This window comes from Drosophila busckii, chromosome 2R, assembly GCF_011750605.1.
Source record: "Drosophila busckii strain San Diego stock center, stock number 13000-0081.31 chromosome 2R, ASM1175060v1, whole genome shotgun sequence".
NCBI classification, from domain to species: Eukaryota; Metazoa; Arthropoda; class Insecta; order Diptera; family Drosophilidae; genus Drosophila; species Drosophila busckii.
The window spans coordinates 4,520,383-4,537,123 of NC_046605.1; the positions used below are offsets into that span (position 1 = coordinate 4,520,383).

The 16,741-nt window shown below is 42.2% G+C and overlaps 4 protein-coding genes and 1 non-coding gene across 5 annotated transcripts; 1 reads left to right on the forward strand and 4 right to left on the reverse strand.

Annotated features, from left to right (window-relative positions):
* Positions 1 to 869: 869 nt before the first annotated feature.
* Positions 870 to 3,906, reverse strand: LOC108595274. The gene is made up of 2 exons (XM_017980486.2): positions 2,392 to 3,906; positions 870 to 1,987 (listed from the first exon to the last, which is right to left on the reverse strand). The coding sequence occupies exons 1-2, from the start codon at positions 2,669 to 2,671 to the stop codon at positions 1,182 to 1,184; spliced, it is 1,086 nt and encodes a 361-aa protein (XP_017835975.1). The 5' UTR covers positions 2,672 to 3,906; the 3' UTR covers positions 870 to 1,181.
* Positions 3,907 to 4,471: 565 nt separating this feature from the next.
* LOC108597278 (synaptojanin-1) lies at positions 4,472 to 9,824 on the forward strand. The gene is made up of 5 exons (XM_017983744.2): positions 4,472 to 4,561; positions 4,892 to 5,161; positions 5,216 to 6,505; positions 6,563 to 8,845; positions 9,156 to 9,824. The coding sequence occupies exons 2-4, from the start codon at positions 4,997 to 4,999 to the stop codon at positions 8,840 to 8,842; spliced, it is 3,735 nt and encodes a 1,244-aa protein (XP_017839233.2). The 5' UTR covers positions 4,472 to 4,561; positions 4,892 to 4,996; the 3' UTR covers positions 8,843 to 8,845; positions 9,156 to 9,824.
* On the reverse strand, positions 8,908 to 8,979 carry Trnae-uuc. The gene has a single exon. It is a non-coding gene; the product is annotated as a tRNA-Glu (tRNA).
* An 85-nt stretch (positions 9,825 to 9,909) lies between the features above and the next one.
* On the reverse strand, positions 9,910 to 12,220 carry LOC108597279 (tetratricopeptide repeat protein 25). Its single transcript, XM_017984250.2, has 2 exons — positions 12,092 to 12,220; positions 9,910 to 10,653 (listed from the first exon to the last, which is right to left on the reverse strand). The coding sequence occupies exons 1-2, from the start codon at positions 12,218 to 12,220 to the stop codon at positions 9,988 to 9,990; spliced, it is 795 nt and encodes a 264-aa protein (XP_017839739.2). The 3' UTR covers positions 9,910 to 9,987.
* Positions 12,221 to 14,453: 2,233 nt separating this feature from the next.
* LOC108597189 (glyceraldehyde-3-phosphate dehydrogenase 2) lies at positions 14,454 to 15,944 on the reverse strand. The gene is made up of 2 exons (XM_017983617.2): positions 15,786 to 15,944; positions 14,454 to 15,623 (listed from the first exon to the last, which is right to left on the reverse strand). The coding sequence occupies exons 1-2, from the start codon at positions 15,870 to 15,872 to the stop codon at positions 14,712 to 14,714; spliced, it is 999 nt and encodes a 332-aa protein (XP_017839106.1). The 5' UTR covers positions 15,873 to 15,944; the 3' UTR covers positions 14,454 to 14,711.
* Positions 15,945 to 16,741: the final 797 nt, after the last annotated feature.

A 16,741-nucleotide genomic window follows, 5' to 3' on the forward strand; every position in this document is an offset into this window, starting at 1 on the left:
TGAATGAAGTGTGAATGCGGATAAAATTTGAAAACAACGGCCACAGCGAGAATTTTAGATTTTTATCAAATTAAAAAATTACTATTAATCAATTTTGACAATAAGATTCCGCTTTTTTAAGCCTTTGCTTTTTGTTAATGCTCAGCACTGTTACCAATTTGCACTGACAGAAATATGTTGGTTGCTTTACAAAACTGAATACTGGTAGTACATACTTATGTTTGTATGTATGTATGTATGTTAGTTATCTGTATTCAGCCGTAGCCAATTCAACTGGCGTCTCTTTACTTATTCATGGAATTGTGGAAAGCCGATCCTCTCGCCAGGTAGAACGCGCAGGTGCCGAATAGAGCACAGGTAAACGACTTAAGCAAGCGTCCTTAGGAAAATAATTACACTTTGTGGTTAACGTGTATTGGATGCTACATTGGTCGACATATTATTTTGACTGGTGCAATTGGTTCCATTTTGTAAATATTTATATTAAATTATATTCTTTGTTATACAAAATACAATGTTTATATGCATATTGTTTAAATTTCATAATTTAATGCTGTATATAAAAATAAAGATAAAACAAAACGACCGACTTAGCATAATCCTCTTAAAGATTAAAATGCTGTAAAATTCTATTAAAATTGCAATGTAATCGAAGTTAACAAGAAAAAATATTTATTTGTAATTAAATAATATTTTTGTAAATATACATATAAGTCGATATTTTTATAATTTTTCCTGAATCCCTGTCTTTTACCTTTTGAATTTCAACAGAAAACATATCCTTGTAAAAAGAAAAAGTTGTAAAATACAAACGTTCCCAAAATAAATATGCCAACCAGTGTAAGTATGTTTGTTTAAACATTTGTATTTATTAATAAGTCTCTTCCATGAAAATATGAAGGCGATAAAACAGATTAAGAGTACGATTAATTTACATTACTATGCAAGCACAGTACATGCTCGGTATACAGAAATTGTTAGCTTAATGTGTAATGTTTAATGGAAATATAAACTTTAAGTTTGTGTTTCAGTTCAATGAAGCTCATTAAAATGTAAATATCAAATTCTCTGTTCTCTAGCTTCTACTGTATGTCTTTCAATATCAGTCGCATACCTATGAAATTTTTAATACTGTAAGCTATGCTTAAAATGTACCGAATACAGCTAATACTAAGCATATACTAACTAAACTCCAGTTCTTCGATTAAAACATTTTGCAGTTTCTGGCGCACGCGCAGTTTGCGTCGCTCATCGAGACGCTGGAGAAATGGCATAAGGCTAAGCAAAAACATGCGATCCGCATCCTCCTGGCAATCGCCATTAGATTCCGTATTAGTGGCTGCCTCCATGCTCATGTATTTGAAAGGCAGCTCTGGGGATGGCTTCAAGTCGGCTTCAGTTTTTAAGCTGCCATTGAAAAAGTTGTGGTTGGATTTGTTAGATTTTCGCTTGGACAAAGGCTGCTCCATTTCCTCATCATCATCGAGAACTTCAATAGTAAACACACTCGGATCTGGCGTGCCAGCATGGCTGCGTTTCTCCTCATTCTCGGAAGCTGCATCCTCGTCAAAGTCATCATCGTTAAGCTCCTCCTCATTGAGGCTATTCAGCGTGCCATTAGGCTCCAACTTTACGCGCTTGGCTTGCGGCGGACAGCTGCGATCCTCAAAGAACGAGCTAATATCCGAAAAGTTTGGCTGCAACTCCGAGTCGTAGCTGTCGCTCAGCTCACAAATTGGTTCCGTGGCCACCATAGAGTCGTATTTAACATGATTATTATTCTCGTTCCAGGAGCTGCGCGTATGTTTTTTGGTACCAACACGTGTGCGAGAGGTACGCATGATATTCTCATGGACTGCATGCTCCATGAAGCGCATGTCGTTGTAGAAACGCCAAGACGAGGGTGTCTCATTTGAGAGATTATTGCGTATGTACACCTTGCGAAAATTGTCACGCAAGTGCCCCCACTTCACTCGACAAACATCAGCTGTAATGGAAATGTAAAAAGAAACAGAAGTTACTTTTTGTATTAATATAACTCGGCAAGTAAACCGCAATTCGTAATGCATATGTGCTGAAATACAGACGAACAGTAAACATTACTTTAAGAGCACTACTTCAAATTATAATAAATCATTTTATATACTGATTTTATATTAAAAACCAACGCTCAAAAATCAAGCATAATTATAAAAGTTCGTTAATAAACTATAAAGCCATAGGCTTAATCTTTTACTTTCATTTTATATTCGCATAATCATGTGTACTTTATAGCGAGTGCCCGCAGTAATTGCAGCTAAACATCTGTATACTTTGTATAAACACACACAAAGACAAGTGTTGATGCATGCGTGAATGCTTTGTATAAAATGCAACAAGTTATGCACTCACCTGGCAAATTGACATCCTTGCCAACTTCGAACCATATGGGCGTAATGTCGCTTCGCTTCTGACTGCTTGTATTGTTATTGCGCAGCCAGAGCACGGGACGACGGGAGACGGCAGCAATAAGACGCTTTACCGTCTCTATTGGCAGCTTGGCTGTGTTGGTGAACGAGTAGGAGCCGGAGGGCGGCAGTTGCGGTGGAGGCGACGTCGACGCCGATGACGCATTGTAGGCCAGATCCATGCTGCTGCTCATGATGATCGCTACGACAAGACTGAAAACCATACACACATAAAAGAGCAAAAGAAATACAAAACAATACGGGCACGCCAAATGCGCCTATACGGCAACCAGTTTACGTGCCTTTTGGCTGCGGCTTCGACTACGAAGGTAAAGGCGCAAAGAAAAGTGAACACAACTCTGCTCGCTCTGGCCAGCTATCAAGTGTGCTGCGAGAGCAAGAGAGTGAGTTTGAGCGAACGATAAAGTTGGGAGAAGAGACAGCGACAGCGACAGCGACAGCGACTCTGACTCTGACTGGCTTCGCCTGTGTTTTTACTCTCCGGATGTTAAGCTTCCGCTGGCGTCGTGGGGCTGCTGCCTGGCTGTGGATCGCTTTACGGTTGTTAACTCTGTTTCAGCAGTTTCGGGGCGCAACGAATTGCACGTGCGCTCTCAAGCAAAACAACAAAGCAACACAACAATATTTAACTTAAAGTTTAGCTAAACGCCCTAAGCATGCAAGAACGTCTCTACCCTTAACATCCTAGCCCAGTTGAATACGCTCTTATGCTTTTCATAGGCATCTGTTTTCTTTACATCCGATATGCTGTACACTGAGGACTGTAGAGTGCTTGTTGCGCTTTGTTTATTTTTAACAAAACTGGATTTTCACTACGGTCGGCTGGGACTGCATTCGAAGTGAACGTAGAAATGATCACGCTACGCCAGTGAAGAAGACACACGTACACAACTACAACAAACCTCTGCAACAACAACAACAAATATCGTTAACAACAACAACAACGTTGCACGATCATTTTGATCGGCAAACCTGGGCTCTCTCGGCAGTTACTGCTACTCTACTGCTATCTCCATTAAAGTTCTCTATGTTGCTGGCTTCGTTTGTACGTGCCTTTGTTTTTCACGTCTTTGTGTCTGCGCTTTGCGAAACTGCAAGCAAAGCAAATTCAAGAATTGGCCACTTGACTGGCGCTGGTTACTGGTTGGGGTTAATATTTTTGTAGCCCAAACTCTTGCTGACATTTGATCCTTGAAATTGTAGGAGTTCAACAGATGTGCAAAAATCTGGTGGTTGTTTCTTCTTCTGTAATAAACGTGCATGCCAATTATTCTGGTTCTCTCTTACACTTCTGATAAAATCACATAAGAATTTCATACCCGTGCTGTCATTTGAGATATTTTAGTTTATTTTAGTTTCTGTACCACTATTTATTTAAAAAGCGATGGAAATAGAACGCAGTGCGAATAGTAAATGGAAAAGGCTTCGCTTCGTCTGATGGCCGCTTTATTAAAGTTTTAAATTAATATACATATACATTTATCAATGTCATATTTGAATTTAGGAAATTAATTTACATACCCTTTATTTTAAAAAGTCATTTATTTGAAGGAGGAAGAGAAGAAGAATCATATGATGTGTTGCTTGCTGCCCTTACCTGAATCTGATTTGATTTCTTTATGTCTTCCTCAAATAATAAAATTAACCACTTATGTAAATGTCACTGAATAACACAACTCTACCAACTGGATAAATTTACATTTGTTACTAGATGTCTGATTAAGAGTCCCGATGTTTGTTTGTTTATTTATTTATTTGTTTTGGTCAGTGTTGCCAGACTTGCCAGATTGCTATTGGTGGCAAATCAGATTTTTTACGCTAGAGCTGACATTTTTCGAATTCAAAATGTGGAGCTTCAAAAACTGTATCTATCACAAAATTCTCGACTAAATCAAAATAAAGCAGTTAAAATTTGAAATACAGTGCTTAAAATTGGTAATACAGTACTTAGCTTTTTAAGAAATGCTAATGTAGCTTTTTTTAGGCTATGAAATGTTGGCTGCACTGCTGGCTAATTTTGCAAGCAAATAAAACTAGGCTCAAATAAAGTAACATAATACGCAAATAATCAAACTTAAGCCAAATAAAAAAGGGTGAGTAATAGTTTATAGTGGTTTCTTATCAGCAATGAACTGTTTTAATTGTGCAACATAAAAGTTAAAGCGTAAAGTTACAAACAAAAAATCGCTGTGAAAAATCTATACACATACACCTACACACACAGTCATACATAAAAATGCATAGGAATGTGCTACAGCTGGCGGCGCCTAAGAACGGGGGCGTATTGAAAAAAATTCCTATTCATAATTTTAGTGAGTGTGTGTGTATGTGTGTGTGTTGCGCATTTGTTTATTGTGTACGTTTAATTTAAGTGGAAAAAGCAATATTGTTTATAGAGATAGTTAACAATTTATAATTTGCAGATGTTTTGGCCACTGACAAGGCGCTGTTGAAGTGGAAGCTAGCAAGTGAATTTTTCCAGTTTATACACAATCAGCGCACAGAGAGCAGCAGTAACGCCCAGCAAGATGGCCATGTCCAAGGTAATACGCGTGCTGGAGAAGTCCATAGCACCTTCGCCGCATAGTGTGCTGCTCGAGCATCGCAACAAGACGGACTGCATCCTGTTCGAGTCCCATGTATGTGCGCTACTTACGCAACAGGAAAATGTCATACGCAAGCAATATACAAAGGTAGGTAGCTCCACTTGCAGTTGTTACATAATACGCTCATCCCTTCGTCAACAGGTTTGCGATGCCTATGGATGTTTGGGCGCCTTGCAGCTAAACGCAGGCGAGAGCACTGTGCTCTTTCTAGTGCTGGTCACAGGCTGCGTGTCGATGGGCAAAATAGGCGACGTGGAAATCTTTCGCATCACACAGACCACCTTTGTCTCGCTGCAGAACGCTTTGCCCAATGAGGATAAGATAAGCGAAGTGCGCAAGCTGCTCAACTCGGGCACGTTTTACTTTGCACACACCAATCCGAATCCTGCTGCAGGTGTTGCAACAGGCGCCAAGTTTGACATAACGTTGTGCGCGCAGCGACGTCAGCAAACGGCCGAGACGGACAATCGTTTCTTTTGGAATCGCATGATGCATATACATCTGATGCGCTTCGGCATTGACTGCCAGTCCTGGCTGCTGCAAACCATGTGCGGCTCGGTGGAGGTGCGCACGGTCTATATTGGCGCTAAGCAGGCACGCGCGGCCATCATTTCCCGCCTAAGCTGCGAGCGTGCGGGCACGCGCTTCAATGTGCGCGGCACCAACGATGAGGGCTATGTGGCTAACTTTGTGGAAACGGAGCAGGTTATCTATGTGGATGGTGATGTCACCAGCTATGTGCAGACGCGTGGCTCGGTGCCGCTGTTCTGGGAGCAGCCTGGTGTGCAAGTGGGATCCCACAAGGTGAAGCTGTCGCGTGGCTTTGAAACCTCTGCCGCCGCCTTTGATCGTCACATGAGCATGATGCGTCAACGTTATGGCTATCAGACTATAGTTAATTTGCTGGGCAGTTCGCTGATTGGCAGCAAGGAGGGTGAAGCAATGCTAAGCAATGAGTTCCAGCGTCATCATGGCATGTCCGCACACAAGGATGTGCCGCATGTGGTGTTCGACTATCATCAGGAGTGTCGTGGCGGCAACTTTACGGCGCTGGCCAAGCTCAAGGAGCGCATGATAGCCTGTGGTGCCAACTATGGCATTTTTCATGCTGTCAATGCGCAGGTGCTGCGCGAGCAATTCGGGGTGGTGCGCACCAATTGCTTGGATTGTCTGGATCGCACCAACTGTGTGCAAACTTACTTGGGCTTGGAGACGCTCAACATGCAGCTGGAGGCATTGAAGCTGGGCGGCAAGCAGCAGAATGTGTCACGCTTCGAGGAAATCTTCAGGCAGATGTGGATTAATAATGGCAACGAGGTGAGCAAAATCTATGCGGGCACAGGCGCCATACAAGGTGGCTCCAAGTTAATGGACGGCGCACGTTCCGCTGCACGCACTATACAAAATAATTTGCTGGACAATTCCAAGCAGGTGAGCATAGCATTCTATTTGTTTAAAGCTTAGACCTCACGCTTGTTTTAACTTTAGGAAGCCATTGATGTGCTGCTGGTGGGCTCCACGCTCAGCTCGGAGCTGGCTGATCGTGCACGCATTTTGCTGCCTTCCAATATGTTGCATGCTCCGACTACGACGCTGCGTGAGCTCTGCAAGCGCTATACGGAGTATGTGCGTCCGCGTTTGGCGCGCGTTGCTGTGGGCACTTATAATGTAAATGGCGGCAAACATTTTCGCAGCATTGTATTCAAGGATTCGCTGGCTGATTGGTTGCTGGACTGCCATGCACTGGCACGCTCCAAGGCTTTGGTGGATGTGAATAATCCCAATGAGCATGCAGATCATCCTGTGGATATCTATGCCATTGGCTTTGAGGAAATTGTTGATCTGAATGCTTCGAATATTATGGCCGCCAGCACGGACAATGCCAAGCTGTGGGCCGAGGAGCTGCAGAAGACCATCTCGCGTGACAATGACTATGTGCTGTTGACCTATCAGCAGTTGGTGGGCGTTTGCCTGTATATTTATATACGCCCAGAGCATGCGCCGCATATACGCGATGTGGCCATTGATTGCGTCAAGACGGGCTTGGGTGGCGCCACGGGCAACAAGGGCGCCTGCGCTATACGCTTTGTGCTCCATGGCAGCTCCATGTGCTTTGTCTGCGCTCATTTTGCCGCCGGTCAGTCACAGGTGGCGGAACGTAATGCGGATTATGCAGAGATTACCCGCAAGTTGGCTTTTCCCATGGGACGCACGCTGAAGTCGCATGATTGGGTCTTTTGGTGTGGCGATTTCAACTATCGCATTGACATGGACAAGGAGGAGCTGAAGGAGTGTGTGCGCGGTGGTGAACTCTCCACTGTGCTGGAGTTTGATCAGCTGCGCAAGGAGCAGGAGGCGGGCAATGTGTTCGGCGAGTTCTTGGAGGGCGAAATCACCTTTGATCCCACTTACAAATACGATCTGTTTAGCGATGACTATGACACCTCGGAGAAGCAGCGCGCGCCTGCTTGGACAGATCGCGTGCTCTGGCGACGCCGCAAGGCGCTGGCCGAGAGCGATTTTGGTGACGCAGCCGCTGCTGCTTGGAATCCCGGCAAGCTTATACACTATGGACGCTCGGAGCTCAAGCAGAGCGATCATCGTCCGGTTATAGCCATTATCGATGCTGAGATTATGGAGATCGATCAGCAGCGCCGACGCTTGGTCTTTGAGCAGGTCATACGAGATCTGGGACCGCCGGACTCGACTATTGTAGTGCATGTGCATGAGCCTACAGAGGATGAGGATGGACCCACCATTTATGATGAGCATGTCATGTCCGCGCTCATAGCGGAGCTCTCCAAAATGGGCGAGGTAACGCTCGTGCGCTATGTGGAGGACACCATGTGGGTAACCTTTCGCAATGGTGAATCTGCTCTGAGCGCTGCTGCCAAGCGCTCCACCACAGTTTGTGGCTTGGAGCTGGTCTTTGAGCTTAAGACCCCGGAGTGGCCACTGCAGGTGGACAACGAGATTGAGCTCTGCACTTCGAATACCATACCCTTGTGCGCTAATCCTGCAGAGCAAGCGCAGATGGTGCAGCTGACGCCAGAGGTGCCGCAGCGGCCCAAGCAGCCGCCAACACGTCCAGCGCCTGCGCGTCCGCCTATGCCCATGTCGCCAAAGAATTCGCCACGTCACTTGCCACACGCCGGCGTCATTAGCATGCCCAAGCCGGCGAAGCCACCACTACCACCACAGCCCATGATGCAAGCACCGCTGCAGCCAGTATCGGTGCCACCACCGCGTCCGCCTGCAATGGAGGATAATACGCCTTCATCCAAGTCGCATTCGCCCACAGAGCTGGGCTCGCCACTGCATGCCACCTCGGCTAGCTCCTCCACCACTTCTTCCGGCAATGCTTCGCCCATAGCTGCAGCAGCCGCCGCTGCCGTGTTGCCCTCGGGACCGCCGACGCCACCACGCCAAATGCAGAGCAAACAAGCCACGCCTGTGTCCACGCCCACGCGTCAGTCAAAGCAATCTTCGTTGGAGCAGCAGTCACCACTTGACAGCGCCTATGAGACAGCCAGCAATATATACGAGGAAATCCAAGATGATGTGCCCGCTCCGCGTCATCCACCGCCAGCGGCACCACCACCAGTCATGGGACAAGCTACGGAGAGTCCACGTAGACAGCCACTAATGCCTGTTAATGCTCCAATGGGTCCGCCGCCACCATTGCCCAATCGCGGACGTGGACCGCCACCAATACCAAATCGCAGCGGCAATGCGCCGCCGCTGCCCACACGCCCCAATAACAATTAAGATGTAAGTATAAAATGCATTAATAATTGTTTAAAAAAAATGAGAAAAAAAGGCAAAAAATTTACTTCCCATACCGGGAATCGAACCCGGGCCTTCTGGGTGAAAGCCAGATATCCTAGCCACTAGACCATATGGGATATGAATCTCAAAGCGTCTAAAGTGAATTTCGAGCAACGCATGGCATTGAAAAGAAGCAAATGTATTGAATTTAAAACCTGTTTAAAGACAAAACAAATGCCTTTTGTTTATAAATAGAACTTTAAACATATGGCATACTAACTGAAAGTAATTTATTCTTTGTTTTTATTTACAGCTCTTGGGGAGGTCTGCTACTCAATTACATTCCGTATTGTTGTATTTAACGTTGGCAAAACGCATAACTATACTATATAGTGCAAATGGCATATAATTTATGTATAAACGCTGCAGTTATTCCAGACATGATTACAAATAGCAGTACTTGTGTTAACAAAACAAACAAACGCTTTAATTTTCCGAATGTTGCTGTTAGCTGAGCACATTTGTTACTTACTAAAAACACTGGCCAGACGACTCACTAATGCACCAAATAAATTAAGTTTAAAGTCCTATATATATACAACAAGCATATTAAACAAGTATTAAACGATTACACATACATATGAATATGTTTAAACAATATATAGCTGTACTAGTCAAATTATGAAATAAAAACAAAGTGGAAAATGTTACACGCAAAACCGAACAACAAAAGCAAAAAACAAAGTATCGAAAGTTAGTTGTAGCTTATTCTATTGACAACTGGCAATACTTAAATAACTATAACTATATGCAAATGCAATATATATATCATTAAAAATTGTTAACAGAGTTTGTTTTAGTAAATGAATTATATAACTAAACACTTAATATGAGTTCAACTGTATTGACTATATGTTCCATTCGAATTGCGTTGCAAAAATTTATAGCAAGAATATCAACAAACAAAAGAAATCATTAAAAATATATATAAATGTTCAAGTTACACATGTGAAAAGCAAATTGTAAAAATTATATAAATGGTATGTAAATCAATTAATAAACACGCTATATACTATAATGAATAACAGTTGGGTTTGACTTAATCAAAACAAAAACTCAACGCACAAGACTTGTTAATAATATTTTTAGAACCACTTGGGCAGCGCATCATTGGGGAGATTCTTGTGATTGGGCAAAGCTGTGCACGGACGCTGCTGTCGCCAAAACTCCTGACGTTTATTCAAAAAGGACACTGCCTCCTTGGCCAGCGCGGATATATTCTCAGTATTGGTATCGGCACGCACTAGATCCGGATGCTGCAGCAGCTTCTCCAAGTACTCCTTATCCACGCACAGCTCACCCAGCAGCTTACGCGCATTACGTCGTTCCAAATCCGCTTTTGTGGGCTTCTGACGCACTGTCTGCGGCCTGGAGCTGTTCAGCTGTGACTTGGGCGTATTATCTCCGGACTTGCGCGCTTTGCTGGCTTTAGTGGGTGGCAGCGTTTGACCTGCACGTGTTTTGGTGCCTATAGTATTCTCAATGGCCTCCTGTGTCTTCTGCACGCCCAAACGAAACAAAGCCAGCTCCGGACGTGCGCGCAGTCCACGATGAAAGAACATAAGACTCTGCTCAAACTGTCCCAGATAATAAAGCGACTCGGCCTTTTGGTAGATGGCACGTATATTGTTTTTATCTTCGCCCAAGGCAGTTTCTGCATCTTGCAAAGCCTTGGACGACTCGCCTAGCAGCAAATAACATTTGCTGCGCGAGATTAAAGCATTGATGTCCGTATTGTTCAGCTCCAGAGCCTGCAAGCAAAAGACAGAAATATTAGCTAATTTATAAAGCGTACTTGGCTGCCTGACAGGACCTTGCAAAAGAACTGTATGGCATTCTCAGGATTAGCATTCTTAATCTCCTTTAGACCCAGCGCTATTATGGAGCTTATATCTGCCTCATCGGGTATGAGCAGCGCTTCATTGCGATCCTGTTTTTGTTTTATTTGCAAACTCTGCTTGATGTCAAAGGCGCCTGCACTGACAGCCGCTGCACGATCCTTGTCCGTATAAAAGTCCACAAAGTTCTCCTTGGGCTTCTTTTTTTTCAGCATCTGCTCCTCAATGCGTTTGCGCGCAGCACGCAGCTCAGCCTCTATGCGATTGCCGCGCTTAGTGCCACCCGCCTCCGCATCATCTGGATGCTTGTTGGCTCCACGTTGGCCACGCTCAGTTGAGTCTTTGCCGCCAGCGCCATAGGAGTCACGGCGCTCCCAAATGGGCGGTTTGTAGGCTGCACGCCCGCGACCCTTTGACCTTTTGTGCGTTTCATCCAACGACTCTTCGTCTGCATTCGCTCCAGTGCGTATAAAGCTCTGCAGCAGCTCCTGTTCCTTATCAACGGCCAATATATTGTTCAGCACACTTGTTGACATTGCAAAAGTGAGAGCGTAAGTCAAATTTTAAGCAATTCCAATGCGTTTTCAATGCAGCAAGCACGTGTGAAAAATTCACACCTTCTTTGACAGTTCCAAACAAACGATAATTGATTTGCCATTTGTTTGTTGCCAGGATACGGATTACTAGCCCACGACCTTTGCCTAAACTCTAACAATCGATAGCAAATAACTGTTAACCGCTGCTCAGTATTGGCCAATCGGTTTGATTTGGATACATTCATGTTTCTGCCTTTGATGGGATGGAGAACAAGAAGGCAACTCTAGCAAATCTAACTATGGAAGTATAGTAGGTTAACCCACAAATCTTAAAGGCTTTAATTAAGAGTTAATTTGAAGTTTGATTTATTGACCATTGTTATGATTTCAAAAATAAATATATGTCTATTTTAGTTGGGTGGCAATAAATTTGTTAAACAACACAATTTTGTTAAATTAAGTAAATTGTATTGTTGACTGCTGGTTTCGAACTCGCGTTTCCAGTTTGAAAGACAAACATGTTACCAACGCCGCCAAAGCGAAGGAGCCGCCAGGGCCCCACAAAAACCAGTTTGTTATTTCGAATTAAAGTGTGTACACACTCTTTTTAGCTTAATTTTATTATAGCTAATGATTTAGCGGGCTAATGTTCAAATTATTTGATAAGTGCATTTGAATTAATGGCTTTGTTGTTAATATTTTTCAGTTTTAAATTGCTTTGAATAATTATCTTATCTATTATCAAAGTTCTTAAAGGATTTTGCCAAACACTCAAATGTAGCATAATTAAATTAAACTTTATAAACAATAATTACCTGATTATAGCCCGTCAACGCCTTATAGTATTCACGTACTTTCATATGATTGTTGGATTGATCACAAAGCAATTTAATGTTTGTCTCAATCTCTTCAATTGTGTCTACTTTTGCCTTTTTTCGTGGCATTTTATTATAGGCTTAAATTATTTTAATTATTGTAAAATTGTATAAGCAAAATAAAAGGCTTTGACTTATTTACTTGTTATCTGCACATACAGGTATTATTTAATATATATAAAAAAAATCCGTTTATATGATTGTCGTGTGCTCAGCGCGCTCGTCAATTTCCAACTAAATTATATGGTCTTCTTTCATATTTTTCTAGGCTGCTGTTGTTGTCGTTGTCAGGTGCTTTACAAGGAGAAGTGCCGTTGAGACAAAACTTTTCGTTGTTGTTGCTGTTGCTGTCGGTTGTTGTGGTTGTGGCTTTTATACCCTGCCAGAGGAGTCTTCAAATAACAATAAGGCTATGTAAATATTTATATAATTAGTTTTTAAATAAGCTTGTATAAACATTCACAATTTTATACTATTTTATAAGTTGCGTATACTTAATTTGCACAGAGCATTGCGCATTCGTTAAGGGAAAACTCTTTGAATTATTGTTTGTTGTTTGCATGCGCTGACAAGTTCCAATAAACTTTAATAAACTTTTCTTTAAGTAATAACTTAACAAATTTACTATCCCACTTTATTATGCAGCAGTTGCTATGAAATCAAATAGGTAATCTAATATTTTTAGTTTGTATAACTTTTAGACCCACAGCTTGCGCAACTCTACTTAATTTAGAAGTTTTCCAAATTGTGGGTGGCCGAAATTGTTTAATGGGTTTCTAATGAACCAATAACAGCGCCACAACAAATCCAATTAAACGCCGGCTGATAAGAGCCAACAACAAAGCACAATGGAAATCAATAGGTTTACCCATACTATCCTTGCCCATACTATCCTTGCCACACCAAATGAGTCGCCTTTATGGACGGGAAACCTCATTTAGTGTTGCCGAATGGCATTCACTTGTTAAGAACATTTATTGCAACATTTTTATGAAACTATGCAAATTGCTATTAATTTTCTTGTATTGTTTTTAGAGTAAATAAATAAGTTTGATGTCTGCGTGCCTTCCCCCGTCCAGTCGCAACTCGGTAGAAGCAAACTTGGCTAGTCAGGCCTTGCGTGTTTCCTGCTCATTTACTGATTGCAGCAACCTTCGCGGCGTGACGAAACAATTTTGTTTACCTGCTTTCATAATGCTCATGCACTATCTTCCCACTCCCCAGTTCCAGGCTCAAGTCATTTTGTGGCCTATTGAAGACCCGTCGTGTCTCCAATGCCTGAATCCGGCTTGACAGCTGCTTCCCGGTCGCTTAACAAAGTTGGAAAAATTATGATATTTGCATATGTTCAAGTTGAGAGCTTGGAAAGAGCCCCCACGTAAGAATGAGTACGAGTATGTAGGTTAGAATTTAATGCTTATTTGTGTTTACGACAATTTCAATTCTGTTGACAAATTTGTTTTTTGGTGGGCGCTAGTTTCTAATCGTTTCAATTGCTTGATTGTTGGGGCGGTTCCTTGCTGGCATGCAATAAGATTGGCCAATAACGACAGCCACTTGTTGATCTAGCATAAAGTTTATGCTGCTGCAGTAGTTTACAAGTCATTGTTTTAAATGGTATTTGAGTAAATGTAGCAAATCAAGCTTTATGCTTTGAAAGAAAACATTGCAACTAACAGCAGCAAAATACAAATTTAATTCTGTATTTAAATCAAATATTAAATGGTAATTTAATAATAGCATATTGCAAATAAGCAAACAGCTAACATCTGTTTTTTCAAATAGTTGGCGCTCTAGCTGGCACTGTTAAGTTGTCACTGTTAAGTTTTCTGTGTGACCAGCTTGCGTTTGTAATGAATGCCCATAAAATGCAAACTTATTTAAACAATTTAATTATTTTTTTTAGCTATGCCCTCTGTAGAAACAATAAGTTTAAGTATAGCTAAATGATTCTATAAATAATGCTTTCAAATTCAATGTCAAGGGGAAGACAGGAAGCTGCCGGCGCGTGCTTTATATAAATTATAAATTAAATTTTACATACATCATTATGCGTGTATATATGTTTGTTAATTTAATCATAAGCGCTTGCTATTTCAACAAGCCCAACTTGTTTTGATGAATCTATTAATTTCATAATGTCGCTGGAAAGTTGCAAGCTAGCAATTGATTTTTCCAATACACACACATGTATATATACTATATTTTTTCTTATATAGCAAATACATATGTAATTGTTACTAAATTAGTTTTTGCTGATAAATATAGTATGTATGTATGTTAATAATAAAAACACGCATACTTTGGCTTTTGTTTTTTTATTTTTATTTTTAACGAGATAGGTTATATATAAATTATGTAACTGTTTTGCGCGGTTCAAACAGGAGAAGAGAAGTTTTCTTTTGGTTTTGTTGGAAATACAAGTGTGTATACTTTTATTGGATATTGTGTTGGGCTTGTACGTGGGCTAAGAGTGGATGCTTCTCGTCTATAGTTAAATGCTACACCTCCTGTTTGTGCGTATATTGAGAAGTTAACATTGCATTATATTATATGGAATTTAATCCTTAGTTTGCATGTATTTGATCAAGTCAATAACACGGTTGGAGTAACCGAACTCGTTGTCGTACCAGGAAATGAGCTTCACGAACTTATCGTTCAACGAGATGCCGGCCTTAGCATCGAACACGGACGAGTGAGTGTCGCTGAGGAAGTCGGTGGAGACAACCTCCTCGTCGGTGTAGCCCAAAATGCCCTTCAGGGGTCCATTGGCAGCCTCCTGCACCTTAGCCTTGATCTCATCGTAGCTGGCGCCCTTGCCCAGACGCACAGTCAAGTCCACAACGGACACATTGGGGGTGGGCACGCGGAAAGCCATGCCAGTCAATTTGCCGTTCAAAGCAGGAATGACCTTGCCGACGGCCTTGGCAGCGCCAGTTGAAGCTGGAATGATGTTCTGGGCAGCACCGCGACCATCACGCCACAACTTGCCAGAAGGGCCATCAACAGTCTTCTGGGTGGCTGTGGTGGCATGCACGGTGGTCATCAGACCCTCAACGATCTCGAAGTTATCGTTGATAACCTTGGCCAATGGAGCCAAGCAGTTGGTGGTGCAGGAAGCGTTGGACACGACCTTCATGTCGGGGCTGTAGGCTTCCAAGTTGACACCGCACACGAACATGGGGGCATCAGCAGAGGGGGCCGAGATGATGACCTTCTTGGCACCACCCTTCAAGTGCACGGAGGCCTTGTCGATGGTGGTGAAGACACCAGTGGACTCAACAATGTACTCAGCGCCAGCGCTGGCCCAGTTGATGTTGGCGGGGTCGCGTTCGCTGAACACCTTGATCTTCTGGCCGTTGACGACCAGGAAACCGGCCTCAGCGGTAACGGTGCCCTTGAAACGTCCATGGGTGGAGTCGAACTTGAAAAGGTAGACCATGTAGTCCACATCGATGAAGGGATCGTTAACCTGCATAAGAAATTTGCCATAAAATATATTTTTTCATCATACACATACGCAAGAAAATTTTCACACACCCACTTAATACATATACGCACGTACACATGCATATATGTGGGGGTTAGTGAAAATTATTCCAAGTGCCACAAAACCTAACGTCATTTTACTTACCGCAACAACTGCAGCGCCCTTATCGACGGCGGCACGCAGCACCAGGCGGCCAATACGTCCGAATCCGTTAATACCGATCTTCGACATTTTTATTAAAAATTTTTTTTTACTGGTTTACACTTTTACTTTCGCTCAGTTCACCCGTCAGGAATCAACTGCAACTGCTTTGAGAAAATCGAATCAGATTCAACGTCCGCGTTCTGCGAGTTCAAAGTCAAATGAAGGACGTTTACGTCACATAGGTATTGGTGTACACAAACAGAGCGGTGCTGCCAGAATTTCATGGGCTAAAATAGCTAAGACAATATAAAAAAAATTGCCACAATACCATGAATCGCGGATTATTTGCATCTAGTTTTAAACAAGTTGGCAGCTCACTCATACCCGACTTTTAAATTTAATTGTTTACACGTTGAGTTATTAATAAATTTGATTAAATTTAGAATGTATTTTAATGTTACACTTAAAAGATGAATAATTAATATAAGACCTTTTGCTTAAACTTGAGTTTGTTGGCATAAAATATAATTTGCCGGTTTTGCTGACAAGTGTGACCATACAGCGCGCAGCGATTAATACCAAGCCGTATGCAAAATACATAAAATACTAGAAAATACATTTGCCCGCTGATTTCAAATAAGCAAGTACTTTAAGCACATTTTGTAGATGCAATCGGAATGTTATTTAGAATAATTAATTTGTTGTTGTGGGCGAATTAAATGTAACGTTCACATTACTATTGAACTCAAAACCGGTTATTGTTATACTTGACTTTCTTTCAATAAGCTAATACTCGGTTACTCGAGACAAACACAAAAAAAAAAAAACCCACGCAAATTAAAAGCCACAAATTTTTGCGCGTTTGTGAACAAGACAAGATTTTAATTAATTCTGATGCCTTGGGATTTTGTTTCAACGAACCCGACTTCATTCAACACATGCTATTATGACTCAAC

Coding starts and splice junctions, on each gene's coding strand:
- LOC108597278 (XM_017983744.2), top strand. CDS start 4,997: ATGGCCATGTCCAAGGTAATACGCGTGCTGGAGAAGTCCATAGCACCT. Junction 5,162..5,215: donor TACGCAAGCAATATACAAAG/GTAGGTAGCTCC, acceptor CTTCGTCAACAG/GTTTGCGATGCCTATGGATG. Junction 6,506..6,562: donor TGCTGGACAATTCCAAGCAG/GTGAGCATAGCA, acceptor TTTTAACTTTAG/GAAGCCATTGATGTGCTGCT.
- LOC108597279 (XM_017984250.2), bottom strand. CDS start 12,220: ATGCCACGAAAAAAGGCAAAAGTAGACACAATTGAAGAGATTGAGACA. Junction 10,654..12,091: donor CGTTGACGGGCTATAATCAG/GTAATTATTGTT, acceptor TTTTGCTTGCAG/GCTCTGGAGCTGAACAATAC.
- LOC108597189 (XM_017983617.2), bottom strand. CDS start 15,872: ATGTCGAAGATCGGTATTAACGGATTCGGACGTATTGGCCGCCTGGTG. Junction 15,624..15,785: donor AGGGCGCTGCAGTTGTTGCG/GTAAGTAAAATG, acceptor TTTCTTATGCAG/GTTAACGATCCCTTCATCGA.
- LOC108595274 (XM_017980486.2), bottom strand. CDS start 2,671: ATGGTTTTCAGTCTTGTCGTAGCGATCATCATGAGCAGCAGCATGGAT. Junction 1,988..2,391: donor CAAGGATGTCAATTTGCCAG/GTGAGTGCATAA, acceptor TTTCCATTACAG/CTGATGTTTGTCGAGTGAAG.